Source organism: Mizuhopecten yessoensis, unplaced genomic scaffold (genome assembly GCF_002113885.1).
Source record: "Mizuhopecten yessoensis strain PY_sf001 unplaced genomic scaffold, ASM211388v2 scaffold11149, whole genome shotgun sequence".
Lineage (NCBI taxonomy): Eukaryota > Metazoa > Mollusca > Bivalvia > Pectinida > Pectinidae > Mizuhopecten > Mizuhopecten yessoensis.
In genome coordinates, this window is record NW_018408904.1 from 444860 (window position 1) to 465191 (window position 20332).

Sequence of the window (20332 nt, forward strand, 5' to 3'; positions counted from 1 at the left end):
GGGATTAATCTGTCTGATTTTACGATAGCGACTTTCTGGTTTACAATGTTATGAAGCATGGTCAGACGAGCATCTCTACGTCTATCTGCTAGAGACGCAGCTTTAGGTGGTCCAACATTTCTGACACACTGGAAGTACGATGGTTGTACCTGTGCTTATTGAGCACATAGCGCGCTGCCCTTTGCTGGACCATTTCCAACTTGTCAATATTTGTTTGGGTGTGAGGGTCCCATACTGTACAGGCATACTCAAGTGATGGTCAAACTAATGATTTGTATGCCTGTACTTTGGCTGATGTTGAGCCAATTTTAAGATTTCGTCTTTAAAAGCCTAGCGTAGAATTTGCTTTTGGGCAGATAGTATTTATATGTGAATCCCACTTAAGGTCAGATGATAGTGTTACACCCAGATACATGGCCTGACTAAGATGTTCCAGTATGTGTCCATGTAAAGTATAATTATGGACTATTGGAGTTTTGTTTTGGCTTACAGCCAAGGACACTGATCTGACAAACTCTGGTCCTACCATATTTGGTCGTGCAGACTATATTTAGTAATGGGAATTGAAAAAACATCACGATCTGTCATGGCGGTTGTTTTTTCCCCGGTAAGGATTCATTATTTCAAAAATCCTGCATTATTTTACTAACATGATACACATGTGAGACGTTATTAATGAGTAATCTTATAGATTGCATTTCATGTGAGAAGTAATGTCATTACAGCTAATGTGCTCATGCTCATAGCAGTGAAATTAGGAACAACAACCACAAAACCTATTAAAACATTTAAGTGATTAGTTTTTATTGTGTATATTTGGGGTAACTTACACGCTAACCTGTAGTGTACCAGTGGATGATACATGCATGACTGAAGCATAAATGATCATATAATTGACCAACTACCAGACTAAATAACGTGAACAATGGCGATATGGTTGGGGGATAAAACAGTTTTGTATTTGGCAGATGACAATATGCGTGGGGATGGCGGTATAAACAGGGTTTTATATTGTACTACTGTACTTCCAAGAGACTTGCCTTACAAGCTCTTGTCTTACTTTTTACAGCTAGAACACTCACCTAACATGAGAACAGGCCCTCCTCGACGGACAGTTGAAGCCTTTATTCTCTGCTCATGAACATTTTTCTCCAGAGTAGGCCCTTCTATCAGGAGCATCCCCTTCTCCTTGGGCTAGCAAAGGAAAGATTTGTGTCATCAAACATTATTGCTCACCATCTTTTTCAATTACAAAAGTATGTTAATTCCAAAACAAAACCTCACTTTTTAATACATTAATCTCCGAGGACAAAGAGTGTTCAGGTGAGTTGTTTGAACATACATGACCATCCTCTAAACCACCCAGATATAGGGGTTATATTATTCTGACAGGTTGAGTAGAAGTGATAATTTCAGGTTTTTAACTATTTACTCCTTCAATCTTGAAAGAGGGTTGATGTCATCAATATACACAAACATCTACAGGATTAACCTGGGTTATAAACAATTATGCCAACAAAACATGCGATCACTCTAAATTCTAATATCAGCATCTTTTTTTTTAAAGTACATGTACTTTATATCATTGGAGACATTTTTAGTTCAAATACTCTTCATTCAACTGTTAGAACAAATGTTCCTTTCTATACACTTACAGCAATGGTTACTGTCTTTTCATCCACAAGTGAGGTCAAGGCGAAGAAGCCATGTTCGTATTCACCTACATAGAGTGTGGGGCTGAAATGGAGCATATCAGATCACATCAGCAACAGTATAAGCCACCCCTGAAGTTCATTATGAAAGTTTCATTTTGACAAAAATGTTACTTAATTGAAAAAAAGTTTCTTTTACAACGTTTCTTTTAGCATTAGAAATATAATTACTGATCCACTCTTTTTTGAGGGAACTGTTCTGTTATTACCAGAGGAGGTGTAATGCGTGAGCTGTTTGGCAACTCTCAGAATATATTTCTTCTTCTCTCTTTGCAACATTTTGTCCAAGCAGAAATCATCAATAAAACCCATCCTCTCATTTGTGGAACCCCTCAATTTGTTTCATTTTGATTGATACTCTCAAAAAACTACAGAGCTACAGAACCCAATACCCATTTTTTTTTTATTTTTTTTTTTATGTTTACAGAAAACCTGGAGTAATGCATATAATGTTTTAAAATGAAAGAATATAGAATATTTATATGTATTTATGGTTCAATTTTGAAGAAAATTTTGGAAAATTAACTACTAACAAATAAAACTAAAAATTTTAGAAGCCTAAATATAAAATTAATCTAAACTGGTTAATTGAAAGGCGAAATTGAAGTACAATAATTCATTTTTTTTTTGCATTCGCCTAACATTAAAATAGTGATGAGATATTAAATGAGGTATAGGGTATTAAAGGGGCTGGTCGGGGGGAAAAATACGAAATAAATGGGTCTAAATGCGTTCTCTGGCCTTCCAAAAGTTATACCACGGCAATATGATGGTTGAGTTCTGCTTGCAATGTCCAGTTTTGACCACTGAAAAAATTTGAATCGGTATATTTCATAAGAAGGTATTTTAAACATGTGTATGCCATTTTAGCAAATATGACATTTTTCCCCCCGACCAACCCCCTTTAAGAAATATTTTCAGAAAGCGGTAAATGACACACATAGTCAAAAGTTATGGTCAGACATGAATGAACAGTTAAATATCATACAAAACTACATTAAATATCTTACTAGAAGATTTTCTTTCGACCATGCTCCAGAAATTTGTGTCTCCAGTGATTGGATGACAGTTGTCCTGTAAGGTGTTCCAGTGTTTCTGGAGCAAAGCTCATGAAGGGCACCTTTTGTAGGCCGCCATCTTGGTTCATGGTGTACATGGCAACCACAGGTGAATTGTAATCCATGTACCACTGCACCTCACCTGTCCATATAAAACATTAACAGGAAATTATAGAGCTCGTCAAGAGGTCATCAATACTAGTTTCTACATAACCACTGGGGGTGTCTTCTTTATATACTATAAGCATCCTAATTGAATTTGAATTATTTTAGTTATTCAGGGTATATAGATTTCATACAATGTATAACTGCAGCCTTCACAACTTGACATAAGCTTCTCTTACAACATATCCTGTACCTTCCAAAATATATTGGCTTCCATTGAAATGGCCAGATGAACTATCAGGCCATTTTAATGGAAGCCAAAATATTTTGGAACCAGGATAATGGTGAGAAAGTGACAGCGCTCAAAAATTAACAAATTAACTATATTGGATCCAAATCTACTGTCTCAACTAACTAACCTGATTTGCTGTCTAGTGTGACAGTCATGCCATCTGAACTGGCTGTGAAGTGCTTTAACTCTGAAAGAAAAAGGAAAGCAGCATTCATATCAGTGCCAGCAAGTTACATCTGTTAAATCTCAAGTGTATACACTCAAGCAAAAGAACACTGCAAATGTGGACCAAGTACGTTGAGTGCTGTCTCATTTTAAATGAATGTTGCTACCTGGATTTTGAGTGATGAACCAAATACTTGATGATGGGCTGAGCTTCAAAGGCTTTCTGAGTGCAATGTAAATAGAAATTGTCAGTGAATGAACAATCACCATATATATAATTCAAACCACTACTATTTTCTGGATTGAAGCATGTATTTGTAACAAAACATTGCTGCTAGCCTTTGTAAGCAAAGCCAGTTTAAACTGATTAACTACTCTACTAAAACTTCTCTGGTTAGCTCCGCCACATATATATACAGTGTGGACCAATTAAATCACACTTATTCGCTGTACACTTCACAGAGTATTTACACACCAGGTTTCACAGGAGTAATGCCAGGCTATTTGTACCACAATATTTACACACAAAGATGTACATATCATCAATATTAGAATTGGTTAATATGTAAAGGACTCTAAGTTGCTAAAAACTTATAATCAAATGTAAACAGCAAAGTGAATCATACCAAAATCTAGAAAATTTTACCATAGTCCAGAGATAAGTATATCTTACTCTTGCCTAGTGAATATTTCAAATGTTATCATACTATAGTAAATTTTCCCATAGTTTGGAGATTTGTAAATACTACCCCGTCTAGTGAATGTTTAAACAGTTATATAATTAACTCAGTTTTACCATAGTCCAGTAAATCTTTGGCAACATGTGATGAGTAGTCCATGAATGTGGCATTCCATCTGTAATTGTAAAACACATCTAAACTTAAGATACTGCAATAAAACTTCAGCATTTTACTAACAAGTCAAGTAACATTTAAGTCTGAAAATCAATAGATACAGATAGATCAGCAGCAGTGTACAGATAGAGACTAGCATGGTGACCTTGGTCCAGGATCATTGTGTGCACAGATAGAGACTATCATCGTGACCTTGGCCCAGGATGATTGTGTACAGATAGATACTAGCATGGTGCCCTGGACCCAGGATCATTGCGTACAGCTAGAGACTAGCATGGTGTCCATGGACCAGGATCATTGTGTGTACAGATATAGACTATCATGGTGACCTTTGCCCAGGATCATTGTGGTTAGATAGAGACTAGCATGCTGACCTGGGCCCAGAATCATTGTGTGTACAGATATAGACTATCATGGTGACCTTGTCGCAGGATCATTGTGTATAGATAGAGACTATCATGGTCACCTTGGTCCAGGATCATTGTGTGCAGATAGAGACTATCATGGGGACCTTGGCCCAGGATGATTGTGTACAGATAGATACTAGCATGGTGACCTTTACCCAGGATCATTGTGTAAAGATAGAGACCAGCATGGTGACCTTGACCCAGGATCATTGCGTACAGCTAGAGACTATCATGGGGACCTTGGCGCAGGGTCATTGTGTGTACAGCTAGAGACTAGCATGGTTACCTTGGCCCAGGATGATTGTGTACAGATAGAGACCACCATGGTGACCTTGGCACAGGATCATTGTGTAAAGATAGAGACCAGCATGGTGACCTTGTCGCAGGATCATTGTGTACCGATAGAGACTAGCATGGTGACATTGACCCAGGATCATTGCGTACAGCTAGAGACTATCATGGTGACCTTTGCCCAGGATCATTGCGTACAGCTAGAGACTATCATGGGGACCTTGGCGCAGGGTCATTGTGTGTACAGATATAGACTATCATGGTGACCTTGGCACAGGATCATTGTGTACCGATAGAGACTAGCATGCTGACCTTGACCCAGGATCATTGCGTACAGCTAGAGACTAGCATGGTGCCCTGGACCCAGGATCATTGCGTACAGCTAGAGACTAGCATGGTGACCTAGGCCCAAGATCATTGTGTACAGATAGAGACTAGAATGGTGACCTTGGCCTAGGATCATTGTGTGTGCAGATAGAGACTAGCATGGTGACCTTGGCCCAGGATCATTGTGTGTACAGATAGAGACTATCATGGTGACCTTGGTCCAGGATCATTGTGTACAGATAGAGACCAGCATGGTGACCTTGGCCCAGGATCATTGTGTACAGATAGAGGCTAGCATGGTGACCTTGGCCCAGGATCATTGTGTACAGATAGAGACCAGTATGGTGACTGTGACTTTCAATGTTTTAAATCATGTTAAATCTGTAAATTCCTATTTCCATACAAAGTAATGCCACACAAAACACTTACAGAAACCCTATCAAGGTCTTGGTTCACAAAGGGCAATAACCCTGTTAATGAATTCTAGTTCTTGTTAAATCAAAGTTGAACAACCTTGAGAAAAACTGGAGTCTTACATTTGCAAGTACAATGTAATAAGAATTGATACAATATTTGTCCCATACCTTTTAGTTCCAGTCTTTGCATCAAACATTGTAATGGTATACTCTGTAAAGACAAAAATTAAAAGCTTTAAAAAGAAGTTCTATCCCCTAGCACGTTGTTTATTTACATTTTTATACTGATAATACACATCTAAACATATTCCTTAAAATGGGAATTAGATCTAGGAAATTCTTCAAAATGTAGGTGGGAATGAACTGTCAGGCGAGTAAATGAGTTTGGGAACGGTGAAGGAGAATGGTAAAGTGTATCTCAGGGAAGGAGAAATAAACCCTAAGCAAAGACTGATCATCTGTAAATACTTGATTGGATTATCAACCTACCAGTTCTGCCAATGTAAATGATATTTTCAGCTTTAGAAGGACAGACTTTCCGAGTTCCATCCATTGACAAGGTTTGAATCTTTTGCCCTGTTATTGCATCAACTGCAATCCAGGTGTCCTTTTTGTGTCCTGTAAAACAAAGCTTACAATACATGACAAGGAAGCATTTTGAGCTTTTCAAGCAATTTTTGTTCTGACAAAATAAGAGATGGCCCAGAGGGCCAGTATCACTCACCTGATATTTAGCAATCTTGACAAAATATTCTCATTAGAAGTAGTATTGCAAATATTTCTCAATTTTGTGCACCCCAAGGATGCTTCATAGCAAACCTGGTTGAGATCTGTGAGTATATCTATATGACTAAAGGTTTGGGATCTCAATCATTTCAATGTAATGACCTGGGAATCAGTCCCAGGGGGTCGGGCCAAATCTTGGAGCTAATCATAGTAGCATGCATGTGTTTTTTCTTCAAACTTGTCAACCATTTACCAGGTAAGTGGTATATGCTGAGGATCACAGCCATTTCAAAGTGATGACCCAAGACTAAGAAAAAGATTCAACTTCTGGTCTACATAAGTAAGAATATTCAACTATCATATCTCTAGAATTGATGTTTGTTTTTAGAACATGTTTTAGTTCCTAATGCATTTGAACTATGTGGCCCTGAGGATTGAATGTAGGTTAAATTAATTTATATCAGGACATTTTATAGCACTCCATCAAAGGTACCTTTTGGCTAAATATCAGGACCTTGGGCCTTACAGAACACAAGAAGTACTTAGTGTTAAGACATTTTTCAATTCCAGAACCCTTTTGAAGGTAGCTGGACCAGTGAGACCAGGAGTGACTCACTGATTTTAAGAAATGAGTGAGTTCCAAACAAGATCAGGTCAGTCCCACACATAATGCTTGTGTCCACTGCAACCCTGTGTAGCCTTGCAGGCTTCCATTTTTGGTTTCACAATTGGTATGATAATAATACTTTTCCATTTTTCATGTGTTCAGTTCTTAGATTTTATTAATTACTCTCTGCACACTTTCATGATGATTTAGCATCAATGTCAGTATCACACATATTAGTTTCATAAAAATCAAGTAAAATTTAAGCAACTTATATTGTGGAAACCAAAACATGGACAGTAAGAGACCATTCTTTGTATGATTATAATTTTTAAGGGTATTTAAAGATTGGTTTCATCAGTTAAGGTCATAAACAGTTACTTTTATGACATGTGAAAAAGTTTGCAACAATAATTTTTTTTTAAATTACCTGTATACAAGATTCCTTCATTACTTTTACATGGAGAAGCTGTCACAAGCTGTGGGATGGTGAAGGGCAACTTCTTGATTCTCTCCATGCCATCACTTAGAGCATATAGACTTCCATCCTTTGGGTCAGGAAGGAAAGTTAATTTCCTGCAAAAGATTAACAAATCAATGTTGTAGGACTGAAGAAGTGTTACAGAAATCTATCTAAAGGGATATACAATTTTTTTTTCTCTTCATTGAGGTTAAATTATTTCAACTAAATAAATATTTTCTTAGCACATCTGCATCTGCAATCATGACACTGAATTTGATCCTTGCTATAAAACATAGTTTTCTGCATGGAAATCTTGTTGGTTCCATGACTTCAGTATTACAACTTGAGAAAGAAAAAAAAAATATGTCCAATAAAGTAAAACATATATTTTAGAACAATTGTTCAGGATTAACAGTCACATATCAATAGTGGTACATTCAATGTACTAGTAGTAAAAGATTGTATAAACACTCATACCTTATCACTCACCAAAAACATAGCATTGAATCAAATGTAAAATTCAAGGGATAAATGAAACTTTTTACTTACCCGGCTGAAACACTGACTGGAACCTTGATAACAGGATCTGTAAACAGGCCAGTGAAGCATTCAGATTACAGTACTATATCATACACCTGTACGTAATTTTCTTCATATTATAAAAGTTGATTATGACTTTTGTTACAAACAAATTTTCACCATTAAAAGCACTCAAGTGCAGCAAGTGTTTAATAAAGTCATTCATTCATATGTACATGTACTGTGTAACTAGAGTTGACGAACTACAAACCTTCATGTAAAGTCCATAACACTTTGCCAGTGGTTTTACTGACTGCATGGAAGTTACCAATCAATGTAGACACAAACAAGACTGAGTCAGGTGCAATCAGTGAATGCAGCTGAAACATTTAAAAGAAATAATTACACGTATATAACTTTACTGGTCCAAAATCTAGTTTGGATAGATTATTTGGTCACTAAACAAAAGCAAGAGTACTGCAGTTTCAGAACAATATACGCCTGTCCCATCCCATGCCAAACTGAAATCCTGATGATGTATTCTTGTATAGAAATGTATGATAATATTGAAATGTAGCAAGACATAACTATAATTGTACACTATTACTCTAATGTAATTTACTCACTTAAGCTTAAGGAATATTTCCACATGTCAAATATGCTCGGATACATTTAAATTAATGCTTCTCTATGCGCCAATTTCAAACCATGGAACAAGAAGTTGGCATTGACCCATTTTGCCCATAATCCATTCAATTGATAATCCTAACCAAGGGCCATAACTCTGAAAATACAGATGCATAATTATGATTAATGAACTTGTCCAAGTATCCAAAATGTATCAAAATCTTCACGCTTAGCAAATGTGGATACAAGTATTGCTACAGAATGGGAATGTCAGCTGTTTTTAAAGTTAAGACCCCTGCACTAATTCAACAAGTATGTCTTCATACTCTGCAATTGTATTTATGGTTGTACAGGGTTTGGATCTCAGCAAGTTATGACTAAGTCCCTTAGGGGTGAACCCAGACTCCAGGGTCAATTTTGATATTATGATTGTGTTTGTCTCTTCATGCCCAACTATTACATAAAGGTGATGGATTTGGGACCTCAACCATTTCATGGACAAAAGCTAAGCAATTTGAACAATCCACAATATGATAGTTGGCTAAAAAGTTGACACCAAACAGACAGATGCTGCACCATAGGATTTAAGCCTTACTTTGCCAGGTGAGTTTCAAAGGATCCAAGTTAAGGATCTATCTTGGAGATGGTAGAAATTCTCTAGATCACGACATGGTAAACCTGGATTGCTGGTTTAGTGGTGAGCCCATACTGACATACAGGCTAGGCATGGCACGAAGGATATTTTGGGCTGCCACTGAGCTTCCCAAAGACCAGTTTCAGAAGATATGTGTTTGGATAGTTGAGTTTTGGTGCTTGTCTACCATCAGGTAATTTCAGAAGGTTTTCAGCACTTTTTACCAGGGACAGTATATAGATCCATTATACGTCCCTGTTTTTACCGACATCTCTAAAATGTATTTCGTTATCTGTCTTGCTTATGTTACATTTTGAGACTGCTGGCATTTTATTTTTCGTATACATAGAAAAAATAATCCAAATTCAATATTCTTATGTATCGAACTAGGCCTACCGGGTACCGAAACGTCTCACATTCAGAAGGGGGGGGGGGGGGGGGGGGGGCGATTTACCTGTTGAGTATTTCTTTCACACGTAACAGCAGATACTGCCAGAATAATGACAGAAATCAGCTTCAGATGCATATCTAGGACATAAGTTGTTTATGAAATATTCGATCATATATCAAAGAATTGCACATGTGAAAAACATTTCTCAAGTCAATGTGGGTTTTCCGATGCTGTTGTTGGCGAGAACAGTTCCGCACTTCTGAAATAATGAAAACACCTCGGTGAAAAATATTATTTACATTCCTTAATCAAACAAATTAAAAAACTTCTTCCCATTTTTATTTAGACTTAAAATAAAATGCGACAAATTTATGAATAGATTGATAGAATGATATGATATTTGATTTATTATTGACGATCAGAATTTACGTATTAGTTTTTGATTGGTCAAAATTCATTTGCTGCGTAATCCAACATAAACAGGAAGTGAATAGCAGACTGCAAGTCAAAGCTCTCGTGTGAGGTAAGGAATTGCAATATTTATAAAAATATGCATTGTTCTTTAATAACATTTGAAAATATTTTGTGGTTCTATCCTTGACATACATGTTTTGTCTAATTACCCATTTATGACTGCCCGAAATATCCCCAAACTGTAAATGCGTAGGTTTGACAGGTGGCCCAACAACAAGTCGGTCAGCTGTCATTGATCTGGGGAAGTACAAATACACATCTGTTGCTCACTGGTGTTACAGATCCATTGTCACAGCTACCTAGCTATCTACATTTCATAAGAATATGTGTCTCCTTGCGTAAGGAACACAGATTATTCAGGGATTAAATATAGAAATTAGAATAATTACAAATTGTAAATGCTGGTAGGGTTATTTAAGATCATAATTTATTAATGTGTGTGTGAAAACAATGATTCGGTATATTTATACATTTTCCATAAAACTTGATCTTCATATCTATATACATAATTGAATGTTATGTCTCTGAGTAAAATGATGTAGAGCCATAATCAAATACGTTTTTATTTAATCAATAATATGATTTAGTAATGCCTATCAAAGGACACTGACTGCACATAAATGTTGTACATAAAATTTACAATGAATATTCTAGGGTATATTTCCTTTACCTGCTCGTTTCGGTACTTAAAGCTGACAGTGCAAGTTAAAAAGCTTTCAATTGAGATCTAAAAATAAAAAGGTTTTTAAAATTGTTTTCTTCTGGTTTTGAAATCTTCCCCAGGTGACAATCTCTTCCGGCTATCGTTTCAAAGGAAGCGCTGACATTTAAGTTTGTCCTTGCTTGGTAACAGGTATGGGTGTCACTTGGTATAAAAAGCTAAATGTCAGTGCTTCATTAGATACAACAGCTGGAACAGATTGTCAGTCACTGGGGAAGATCTCAAAACCAGAACAAAGTTATTTTTTTTCTTTTAAATCTCAATTGGAAGTTTTTAACTTGCACTGTCAGCTTTAAAAAATAAGTTGTTTCTGGACTTTATTGTAAAATAATGCTGAAGAATCCTAAAGTATAGAACATCATCACCCAGGACACACAAATCAAACAAAGAACCAATTTGAAACTTTAATTTATGTGCCGAACCTTTTCAAAAAAATTGATTAGAAATAATTTTGAGAAGTACCAAAACATCTTAAACAAGTATAGAAACATTTTGGTACTGAAATGACCTAGTACTGAAGCATCTATACAAATAAATGTTCGCCATGTACTTCAAATAGGGATACTGATTGGTAAATATATATATAGTTACAGTGACAAACACAGTTTTTGAAGTTAACTTAAGAAAAAATATGAATGTCTATATTGGTTATCATGTTATTATTCTTACTTTCTCTTTGCAATACATAATTCATATTCCCATTTGGGATCATTAATGGAAGATACCAGCACAAAACACTGTGAATGTGATCTTATAATTAAAAGGCTAACCAATGAAATCATGTCCAGGTTGTTACTAACATGAAGGTTAATCAGGGAAAATCCTGGAATTTGAGAGCAGTGGGCCATTTTCAGCAATTTTCAGTCAATTTCAAATTTAAGAGGGGCCATTCTATGTGAATTTAAAAGAAAATTGGAATATGGAGGGGTCAATTTCAGTTTTGAAGGGTCAATGGCCCCATGGCCCCCTCCAGGATTATCCCTAGGGTAACAAGAAATGTTTACCAACTCCTAGCTTACATGTTTATTGCAATTCTTCAGGAGTGGAAAACATTTAGTGGTTATAAGATAAATGCACGTTTCAGGTAGTTTTTAATTAATGTCAGCTTTACATCCAATGCATTGTTTAAATTTTATTAATAAAAATGTTGTAATCTGGTATAATAGATACAATTAGATAACAATATATATAGATTCCAATTTATTTGTTCACAGAATCATCAGCTACCAGTTGAGACCTTCACTTTACTGCACAAGAAGATGTCACTAAAGCGAGATTCTATACCACCACCAAGACCGCCAGCTCCAAAGAGCTTTACTAGAAGATCAGCATCAAATAACTCTATTAAGAAAAGCTTCAAGCTATTAGAGGAAGATGAAGAAGATGAAGAGGACTTGACAGTTTTAACAGGGGAGTTTGACAAGAAGTTGGACAAGAGCAAGGCAGATGCATCAAAAGGCGACAAATCAAAGGAGTCAACACCTGTGAAAACTGCAAGCTCAACTCCACAAAATGAGTCAAAGACCCTAGGTTTGAATCAACGGTCAAGGTCATTGGATGATGACAAATCATCAAGTAATGTTTCTCGGATAAAACAAAACTTTGTCGACATATCTTCAGGACTGAAAGATAAATTGGCTAAAAAGTGGGAGGAAATATCTGCTGAAATTAATTCTCCTGTTGATGGTAACACAGATCAAAAGACAGAAGAGATGGTTAATCAAAATACTGAATTCTCTAGACTTGATGTGAGACGGTTAGAAATACAAATGTCTGATAATGGTGAAGAAAATCTGATCATTGAAACAGCAAAGAATAGTGCTTTAGATGAACATATCAAGGATGAGCCTGATAAAAAAGTATTAGTTAGATCTCAGAGGCTACCTCCAACACCAGAGGAAACACCTGTTGATAGTACAGGTACCATTCAAATAGTTGATGACTTTTTCCCAACGGAACCAAGTGATAGTTCAGTAGGGGCAAATGTGCAATCTAATGAGCTTAGACAGCGCAAAAATAGCAGTTTAAAGAAAATATTGAAAAACAAAGGTTCTAAGGCATCAAACTCTCCAACTGGAACACCAGTATCAATGTCAAAGTTGATGACAAAGAATGACACTGAAGACCAGGACATTGAAGTACAAAGTGCAAATACTGAATTTTTTGATGCATCAGATATGGATTTGACATCAAATAATTCTGTACAATCAGATCCCATTTCTGGTAATGATCAGAAACTCAAATTACCCACAGGACATGTTAAGATGTCAGATTTGACTGCTGTTCCAGTGAGGAAATTAACAGCAGGGAGCATTTTCATTTTCTTCTACTGGATCTTGCCTCTCCCATCATATATATCAGGGATGTTAATGGGCATGTTTCTAGCCTGTGCTGGATGGGCAGTGTACTTGTGGTTAAACAAACCTCCTACCCAGAAACCTCCTATTGAAAGATTACCGGTCAACAAACTCCCCCCAATGGTTGTCCCTGAAATGAAAGATGTTGTCACAGAGGATGGCGTTTACAAGGTTCAAAGTCTTCTTTATTTATCTTTTGAAAATATTTTTATGTTTTATTTTTACTTTTGTAAACCTTAATATGTGATATTTTTTATTTCAATGCCTTTAGAAAAAAATCAGCACGAGCTCCATATAAAGCATATAGGAATGACCCCAGATAGCTTTAGGACCAGAAGAAACCTTTCCAAACACTCCCATCACTAGACATTTTAAAGACAAGTTATATGTACAATCACTAGATAGTGTACATTTGGTGTTTTTAGGACAGTCTCTCCCAGATAGAAATGTATATCAAAGACTTCATGTGAAGTTATTTTAAATTTAGATTTGAAGACAAAAACATATAAATTGAATTCAAAGCTGAGTCAATATGAATAACATTTTGCTTGCTCAGAATATATCTGAAGATATTCCATTAAAACTTCATAGACATATGTGTACTTGTATGTTACTCACACTCCTTTTCAAAATCAATATCACAGTTGGTAATCATAATCAAAGGTCAAATGGCTTGTTTAGCTTCAAATTTTCACTGGAGTTTTAATTTATTTAAGAGACATATATGTACTGACTCAGGAAATTGAAACTGTGTGTTTCTTCCTTGATTTACATATTTCTTATTCAGCTTTTATTTCCTGAATTACTGTTTACATTAATATTGTCAGGAAGTAGTAACAACATATGTCTGGATGCCACAAAATACTTGCACTTTGCTTGACATTAATTGATTTTGTATTGTCTATAGATATGCATTTGCTGCTTGAGTATGCTGACATTGATACCAACTCGATGATCTCCTCTATCATCCTTTTCTTTCCCTTCACTGCATACTTTACCTCTTCTGCTTATTTTTCTATCTTTTCTTCATCCCCTGGATAACTGATCGAACAACTCGGTAGAAAAGTGGATGTAAAACAACTCAGACAAACGAACAATCCTGGTGGCAGAAGGGTGTCTGGGCCCGAATAGTAGAAATTGGGTGATCACTTGGAAATGGTCAAGATCCCCAGCTATGATACTGTGTTATATATATCCCTTTGCTCATCATCATAACACATTAATTCTGCTAAAATTTGCCCAGTGGCCCATTCCCAATCCAGTGTTGGGGTTCAATAGAGATATAGGCCAGAGCATGGAAACAGTCAAGATCTCCACCTAGTAACCATATGCATATACAATACAATTGAATTTGTTCTGGGTTCCATTACACCCCAGATAGATTTGACCTAGATTTACATTGTGGATGTCGGATGAAACAGAAGACTCTTACTCTTCTGGAACACCTGATCTTATTCTTCTTGTACTTTTTCTTCTTTTACATTTTCAAGGGTCTCCATGTAAATCCTTTGTTTGTTTTTGCCCTGGTTTTATTGATTTGAGTTTGAGTTATGGTTTGGTTGACACACGTACCAGTATATGTATTCACCATCATAAATTATATCATTGATAGCAATCATCATGAGTCTGATATTTTGTTTTCCCATAAAAGTAAACAAAGATGTTAGAATGTCATTCCATGTGTGATTTCACATGGTGAAATTTTCCCAGATTAGTACCATGAGCTGGGAATGATGAAATCTAGGATAATGTGAGAAATATATATAGCCCCTAAGGCCAAAAAAAAAAAGGTGTCTGTTTAGGGTTCCCGACCGACCCTAGCTTTTTACCCCCGACCCAAAACTTTTTGATGAAAAAACCCCCCCGCTGATTTTTGAATTTTAGAAGGTTCCTTGCCTTTCAAAATGGCTTCCAGCTCCGTGTTGGCGCTACATGTTATCATATGGTGCACAATTTGCCTCCAAATGAACCTTGTTTATGTAATTCTTTGTTTTACATACAATAGTAGGGTCATAATCACATGACCAAAAATATACAAAAAAAAAAAATCCGACCTACCTACCCTAGTTTTTTTGCCAATGCAACCCTAAACAGACTATATATTTTGTTTGGCCTAATTAACTTTGTCAAGTTTGATAGAGGGATATCTGTTAGAACCAAGAAATCATTTAATTATCATTTTCTGAAAATATGGAAATATCAAGTCAGTTAAAAATAACACAAATTTGCAATATTTATACATTTGTCTGCTTTAAAAAAAAAAAAAAAGAGATGAGGGAGGGGGAAAGTACATCCCAATTGTTAGGGGAAAATGCTCTTATTGACAGTAAATATATAGTTTATATACCTCCAAAAATTAACATTGAGATTGATCATTCAGTAAACTAGAACTCATTGTTGGCAATCTTAGGTTAGAAAATTAAACAGCTCCTGCCCTATTAACTCAGTACATCACAAAATTATGAAGCAGTGGTTCATCTCTGAGTTTGAAATAGTCAAATTATACTGCACAAGACTTTTTAATGATAAAAGGATTAAAACATTTGTGGCATAGAATACACAATACATCATGTTAATAACATGAACCTTGTTATTTTAGGGATGGATGAATGAAATTCCAATTTACAACCCAGAAAAGTACCACATCAACCAAACTCATTCAATCTATGTGGACCTTGAAAATGCAGCTTTGCGTCTGCGGCGACCAAAAACAAACATTGCAAAGCGTTCAATGTGGGATGAACCTCCAATCCAGACACCCCAATTCATTCATCAGAGACATTACAACTTAGAGGGCAGCAAGGTGTTCCTGGTGCCTCCAGGACTGGTGAAAAAACGCATTTGGAGTAAAAAATATCCCATATGTGTAGCCTTGGCAAGTGTTGACCCAAAACACCATGCTATGGTGAATGAACAAAAGCTTGCTGAGACTCCAGACTCTGAGTCAGGGTTTGAAATCATCACAGACCAAAACTGTGGCGATGGTGTCCTGTTCCTGTTTGCTAGGACTTGCCGAGAGAAAGAAGACTGGTACAAACGTTTTACTGCTGCTGCAGCAGGCAAGCCCCTCCCTAGCCACCTGGGTCTCATCCGAAAGTGCATTAGTAAGACAAAGTCACCATCCCAGCTACAAAGTAGAGATAACAACACAGAAGGTGTGTTACAGCACAAGAGACAAGGATCAACAGACTCGACCTCATCAGGGTCATCGTCCCCTACCAAGGAACAAGAGGATGTTCCTGTGTCTAGTCAATCCAGCATGGAAGACTTTATACGCTTCATGGGCAGAGTAATGCCAAAAGAGGTGAAAGACTCCCAGTCTAGTCCAACTCATGTGAAGAAAGGAACTCCTGAATATGTTAGCCCCATAGACTGTGATTTCAGCATACTCTGGCTGAATGCTCTTATCAATAGAGTTTTTTGGGACTTCCTACATGAGCAATATTTCATTGACAAAGTCCTGGATAAGCTGCAGAGGAAGTTAAGCAAAATACATGTGAGTTTATTTTCATTTAGAAGGAAAAAGTTTCTTAACTAGCAGAACTTTTTTATTCTCCAACAAAAATGGCTGTGTTAATTACATGAATTTGATGAAAAGATAATATAAAGTATCTGGTATCAGTAGTTATACACTCCAGATAAGAAGGTATATAGTAAGTGATTTGTCAGTGCATCCATCCATCTGCAGTAAAAGCTTGGTATGTACGAGAAGTCTTGTTAAACCTCAAAAGGAGTTCCTCATTGTCTCATCATTAAACATGTTGTCTTTGATGTTAAAAATTGATGTATTATTATCTTGTAGAAAATAAGTAAAATAGCCTATCCCATGTTTTAAGAACATAACACTTGTTAAAATTATTTACAGCATGGTTATTACAGATCTGACAGTACTGTTCAAAGGGTAATGACAGAGAACTGAGGGTTATCCTCAATACCTTTTTACATAGTGACAAGTCATCTGGTTCACTGGTAGATTATACATTATAAGCGTGAAAACCAGTTGTTAACATCACTGGGAGACCACAAAGTCAGACTTGCTGGATGGTTACAATAACAACACAGGATTATTGGAGTATATCACATGTAGGTATGTCAGATATGGATACTCGACTCAAGAGTGTAGAATTTAGTCAGATCCAAGATTTTTCCAAGACTCTGACACCATATTCTATACCCAAAGATAAAATGTTCATATCCCACCTACTTACATAATGATTATCTCTTTTCGTCTCCCAACTCTTACTCAAAATTAGGTGAAACACAACACTAAATAAAGCAAATTTATAGATAATGGTAAAGGTCATTAAGAGCTCCTTTGTGGAATACAAGTATCCTGTATGAGTGTTCAGTATGGGACACATGATATGTATCTTACATATGTAGAGGTCAGAGAAAAGTAACATTTCTTATTGTATAGGGACTTCATTTGTTAACTATATTGATTAAGTGGATCCTTCCATAGATTTGACAACTATAGATTTAACAACTATATAGACTCATCATTCTTGTTATATTAAACTATTAAATTTTATAAGTTTCGCCTTTACCGAGAGCTCTAGACTGGCTACCATCCCCTAAATTTTTATGAAGAATTTCTCAGCTGCATTTTACTACTAGCTTATCTCCCCCTAGTTTAGAACTTATGATCAGGGCCCACTTGTATAAAACATCTCAACTCTTGAGATTTTCTCAAGTCAAAGATTTCCCATAGACAATACATTGCTTGAGATTTTCCTTAACTTTGAGATGTTTTATCCAAGTGATCCAAAAATTTTGGGTTAAACTTTTTTTCTTAATAATTCAATATTTTAGAAATGGAGGCCAGTCTACGAGAGCTCACAATAAATTATATCTGACACATTGAGATTGTTTCCCATTTTTTGGACCTTGCGCTTACTATGAGTTGTGACTAGATGCATCACCTCACGCTCCAGCACTATATAATACAATTAGGTTGTACTAATAACACTTAAAATGTGGTATTTTCACCATATGGCATGTTTTCTCTTCTAATTAATTCACAATTTAATGTTACTTGCAGATTTTTTTAAATTCATGTACAGCTACTTTCCAATTGAGATGTTTATCAAATCAAATATCAAGTTGGAAAAAACAAGTTAAAAATGTTGACATTGACCAAAATCTATTTTGTTGATCTCAAGTTTATTTGTTTGACTTAGTAAGATGTAGTATTGAATACCTGTGTCACAGTATATCAATTGGGTGATTCCACAGTAAATCAGAGGCATTCATGGATCCATAGAGTTTGGTAATTCTGTTGGTCATAACAGAATACTGTAAGGCGTGTGGTACTGAACCAATGATTCATCAGATCATTACAATAACAGATGTACTCTTAAACAAATCACTGTGATCCTCTTCCATTTTGACCATTTACCTATTATTTCAGATTCCATACTTCATAGAAGAGCTAAAAATTACCAATATTGACCTGGGAAATGAAGTGCCGAGTTTGCGTCGTGGAGCACGACCCTACTTCGATGAGCAAGGGTTCTGGGTGGATGTCGACATCAACTATGAAGGAGGCTTTCAGATGACAATAGAAACTAAAGTGAACCTTATGAGGCTCAAGAAGACGACAACTGCCGACAAACAGGAGGAGGGGTCAGCCAGAAAGTAGGCACTTCTTGGTTATACCATAGATCAAATATAAAAAGTATAGAAGTTATTGTTGTTTGCATTAGAACATTTCAACAATATTTTGCATTTTAAATGAAACAATAACATTTTGATAAATCGTAAAAATAATCTTGTGAATACATCAAGAAATCAATGTTCAGGATCTGTTGACTTCTGTTTTGTCCAGGTCAGCGATTACAGATGAAGATGAGGAAGACAGTGCAGAGTCCTCTAGTGATGAGGAAGAAGATGCTTCGTCACCCAGTGCAGAAGATGGGTATGTTTTTTATGTAAAATATAGAGAGTTAAATCACTTAAATCAGCATATTTTGTTTGTTAGTAGGTTGTTCTGTTCATTAAGTTAGTTTGTAAGCTATAATCTTTGTCCATATCTGTCTGTCACCAAATTAGTGGACTTCATATTGCACACTTCAATATAAGTTAAACAGATAACTAAATTCTTACATTTTCAAAATCTAAAACACAAAGTTCATCATTAACTATTGTTATAGTGTAGAAGAAAGTTCCAAAACTACAACATTCTCAAAACTCCACAAGTCAATTGGTACTCAGTACAACATACTACTGAGACAATACAATATGACTACTCAGACAGTCCTTTGTTGCTATTCAGGTGGTACAATGTTACTACTTAGTAAAGTGTTACTATTGAGACAATAAAATGTGACTACTCAGATAGTTCTTAGTTAGTATTTAGTTAGTAAAGTGTTACTATACAGACACTACAATGGTACTTCTCAGATAGTACAATGTTACTACTAAGCTAGTACAATGTTACTACTAAGCTAGTACAATGTTACTACTAAGCTAGTACTAAGCTAGTACAATGTTACTACTAAGCTAGTACAATGTTACTACTAAGCTAAGGACAATACAACTCGGTCATATTAATAATTCGAGGTTCTCATATACCGCTTTATTACAACCTAGTTTGTAGGTCGTCTCAAAGCGATTCACAAGTAATTATCTGTGGTTATAGGGCCTTTGCAACCAGCCAATATCTTTCTCAACTCCCTGGGGAGCATACAGCTGGTGCTGTCATTTCGGCGCTCACAGCCAGCATTCTACAATTCTAGCACTACCCAACCACGTACTCATTTACAGCCGAGTAGACTGGAACAAGCGCAAAAGTATCTTGCTCAAAGATACAACACAGTGCTATGCCGTGACTCAAACTGCAACCCTTCATTTTCGAGCCAGGCGTCCTACCACTAGACTTCCTTGCCTCCATAGTACAATGCTACTTCTCAGTCAGTCTCAGTACAATAGATATTACTACTCAGACTGTGCAATTTTTTTTATTTATTTTTTTCAACAGTACATTGAACATATCACATCATATTTCAGTCTCACATTCTTAATTTTCACACAAGTTTTTTGTTTGTCTTGACATTTTTTAACATTCTTATATTACTACATCGCTTTGGGTACCAATGCAGAAAAACAATAATTTTCTTTATAAGTTTGAAACAAGATACATAGAATATTGTATGCATTGTAGTTGAGAAGCAAACAAATACAAAAAAAA

The 20332-nt window shown here is 36.0% G+C and overlaps 2 protein-coding genes across 2 annotated transcripts in view; one reads left to right on the top strand and one right to left on the bottom strand.

The window, feature by feature from the left end:
* The window catches only part of LOC110466943 (serine/threonine-protein kinase/endoribonuclease IRE1-like), a 21512-nt gene extending 11673 nt beyond the window's left edge, over positions 1 to 9839 (bottom strand). Inside the window, exons 1-11 of the mRNA XM_021523759.1 lie at positions 9655 to 9839; positions 8211 to 8319; positions 7970 to 8006; positions 7388 to 7533; positions 6117 to 6245; positions 5796 to 5838; positions 4129 to 4187; positions 3295 to 3354; positions 2723 to 2912; positions 1656 to 1737; positions 1083 to 1194 (exon numbers count right to left, since the gene is read on the bottom strand). Of these exons, the coding sequence (XP_021379434.1) occupies positions 1083 to 1194; positions 1656 to 1737; positions 2723 to 2912; positions 3295 to 3354; positions 4129 to 4187; positions 5796 to 5838; positions 6117 to 6245; positions 7388 to 7533; positions 7970 to 8006; positions 8211 to 8319; positions 9655 to 9726 (1039 nt within the window). The 5' untranslated portion in view covers positions 9727 to 9839. The remainder of the gene's footprint in view (positions 1 to 1082; positions 1195 to 1655; positions 1738 to 2722; positions 2913 to 3294; positions 3355 to 4128; positions 4188 to 5795; positions 5839 to 6116; positions 6246 to 7387; positions 7534 to 7969; positions 8007 to 8210; positions 8320 to 9654) is intronic.
* Positions 9840 to 10059: 220 nt separating this feature from the next.
* LOC110466937 (testis-expressed protein 2-like) overlaps positions 10060 to 20332 on the top strand; it is a 24187-nt gene continuing 13914 nt past the window's right edge. Inside the window, exons 1-5 of the mRNA XM_021523747.1 lie at positions 10060 to 10114; positions 12001 to 13314; positions 15743 to 16639; positions 18554 to 18780; positions 18971 to 19060. Of these exons, the coding sequence (XP_021379422.1) occupies positions 12046 to 13314; positions 15743 to 16639; positions 18554 to 18780; positions 18971 to 19060 (2483 nt within the window). The 5' untranslated portion in view covers positions 10060 to 10114; positions 12001 to 12045. The remainder of the gene's footprint in view (positions 10115 to 12000; positions 13315 to 15742; positions 16640 to 18553; positions 18781 to 18970; positions 19061 to 20332) is intronic.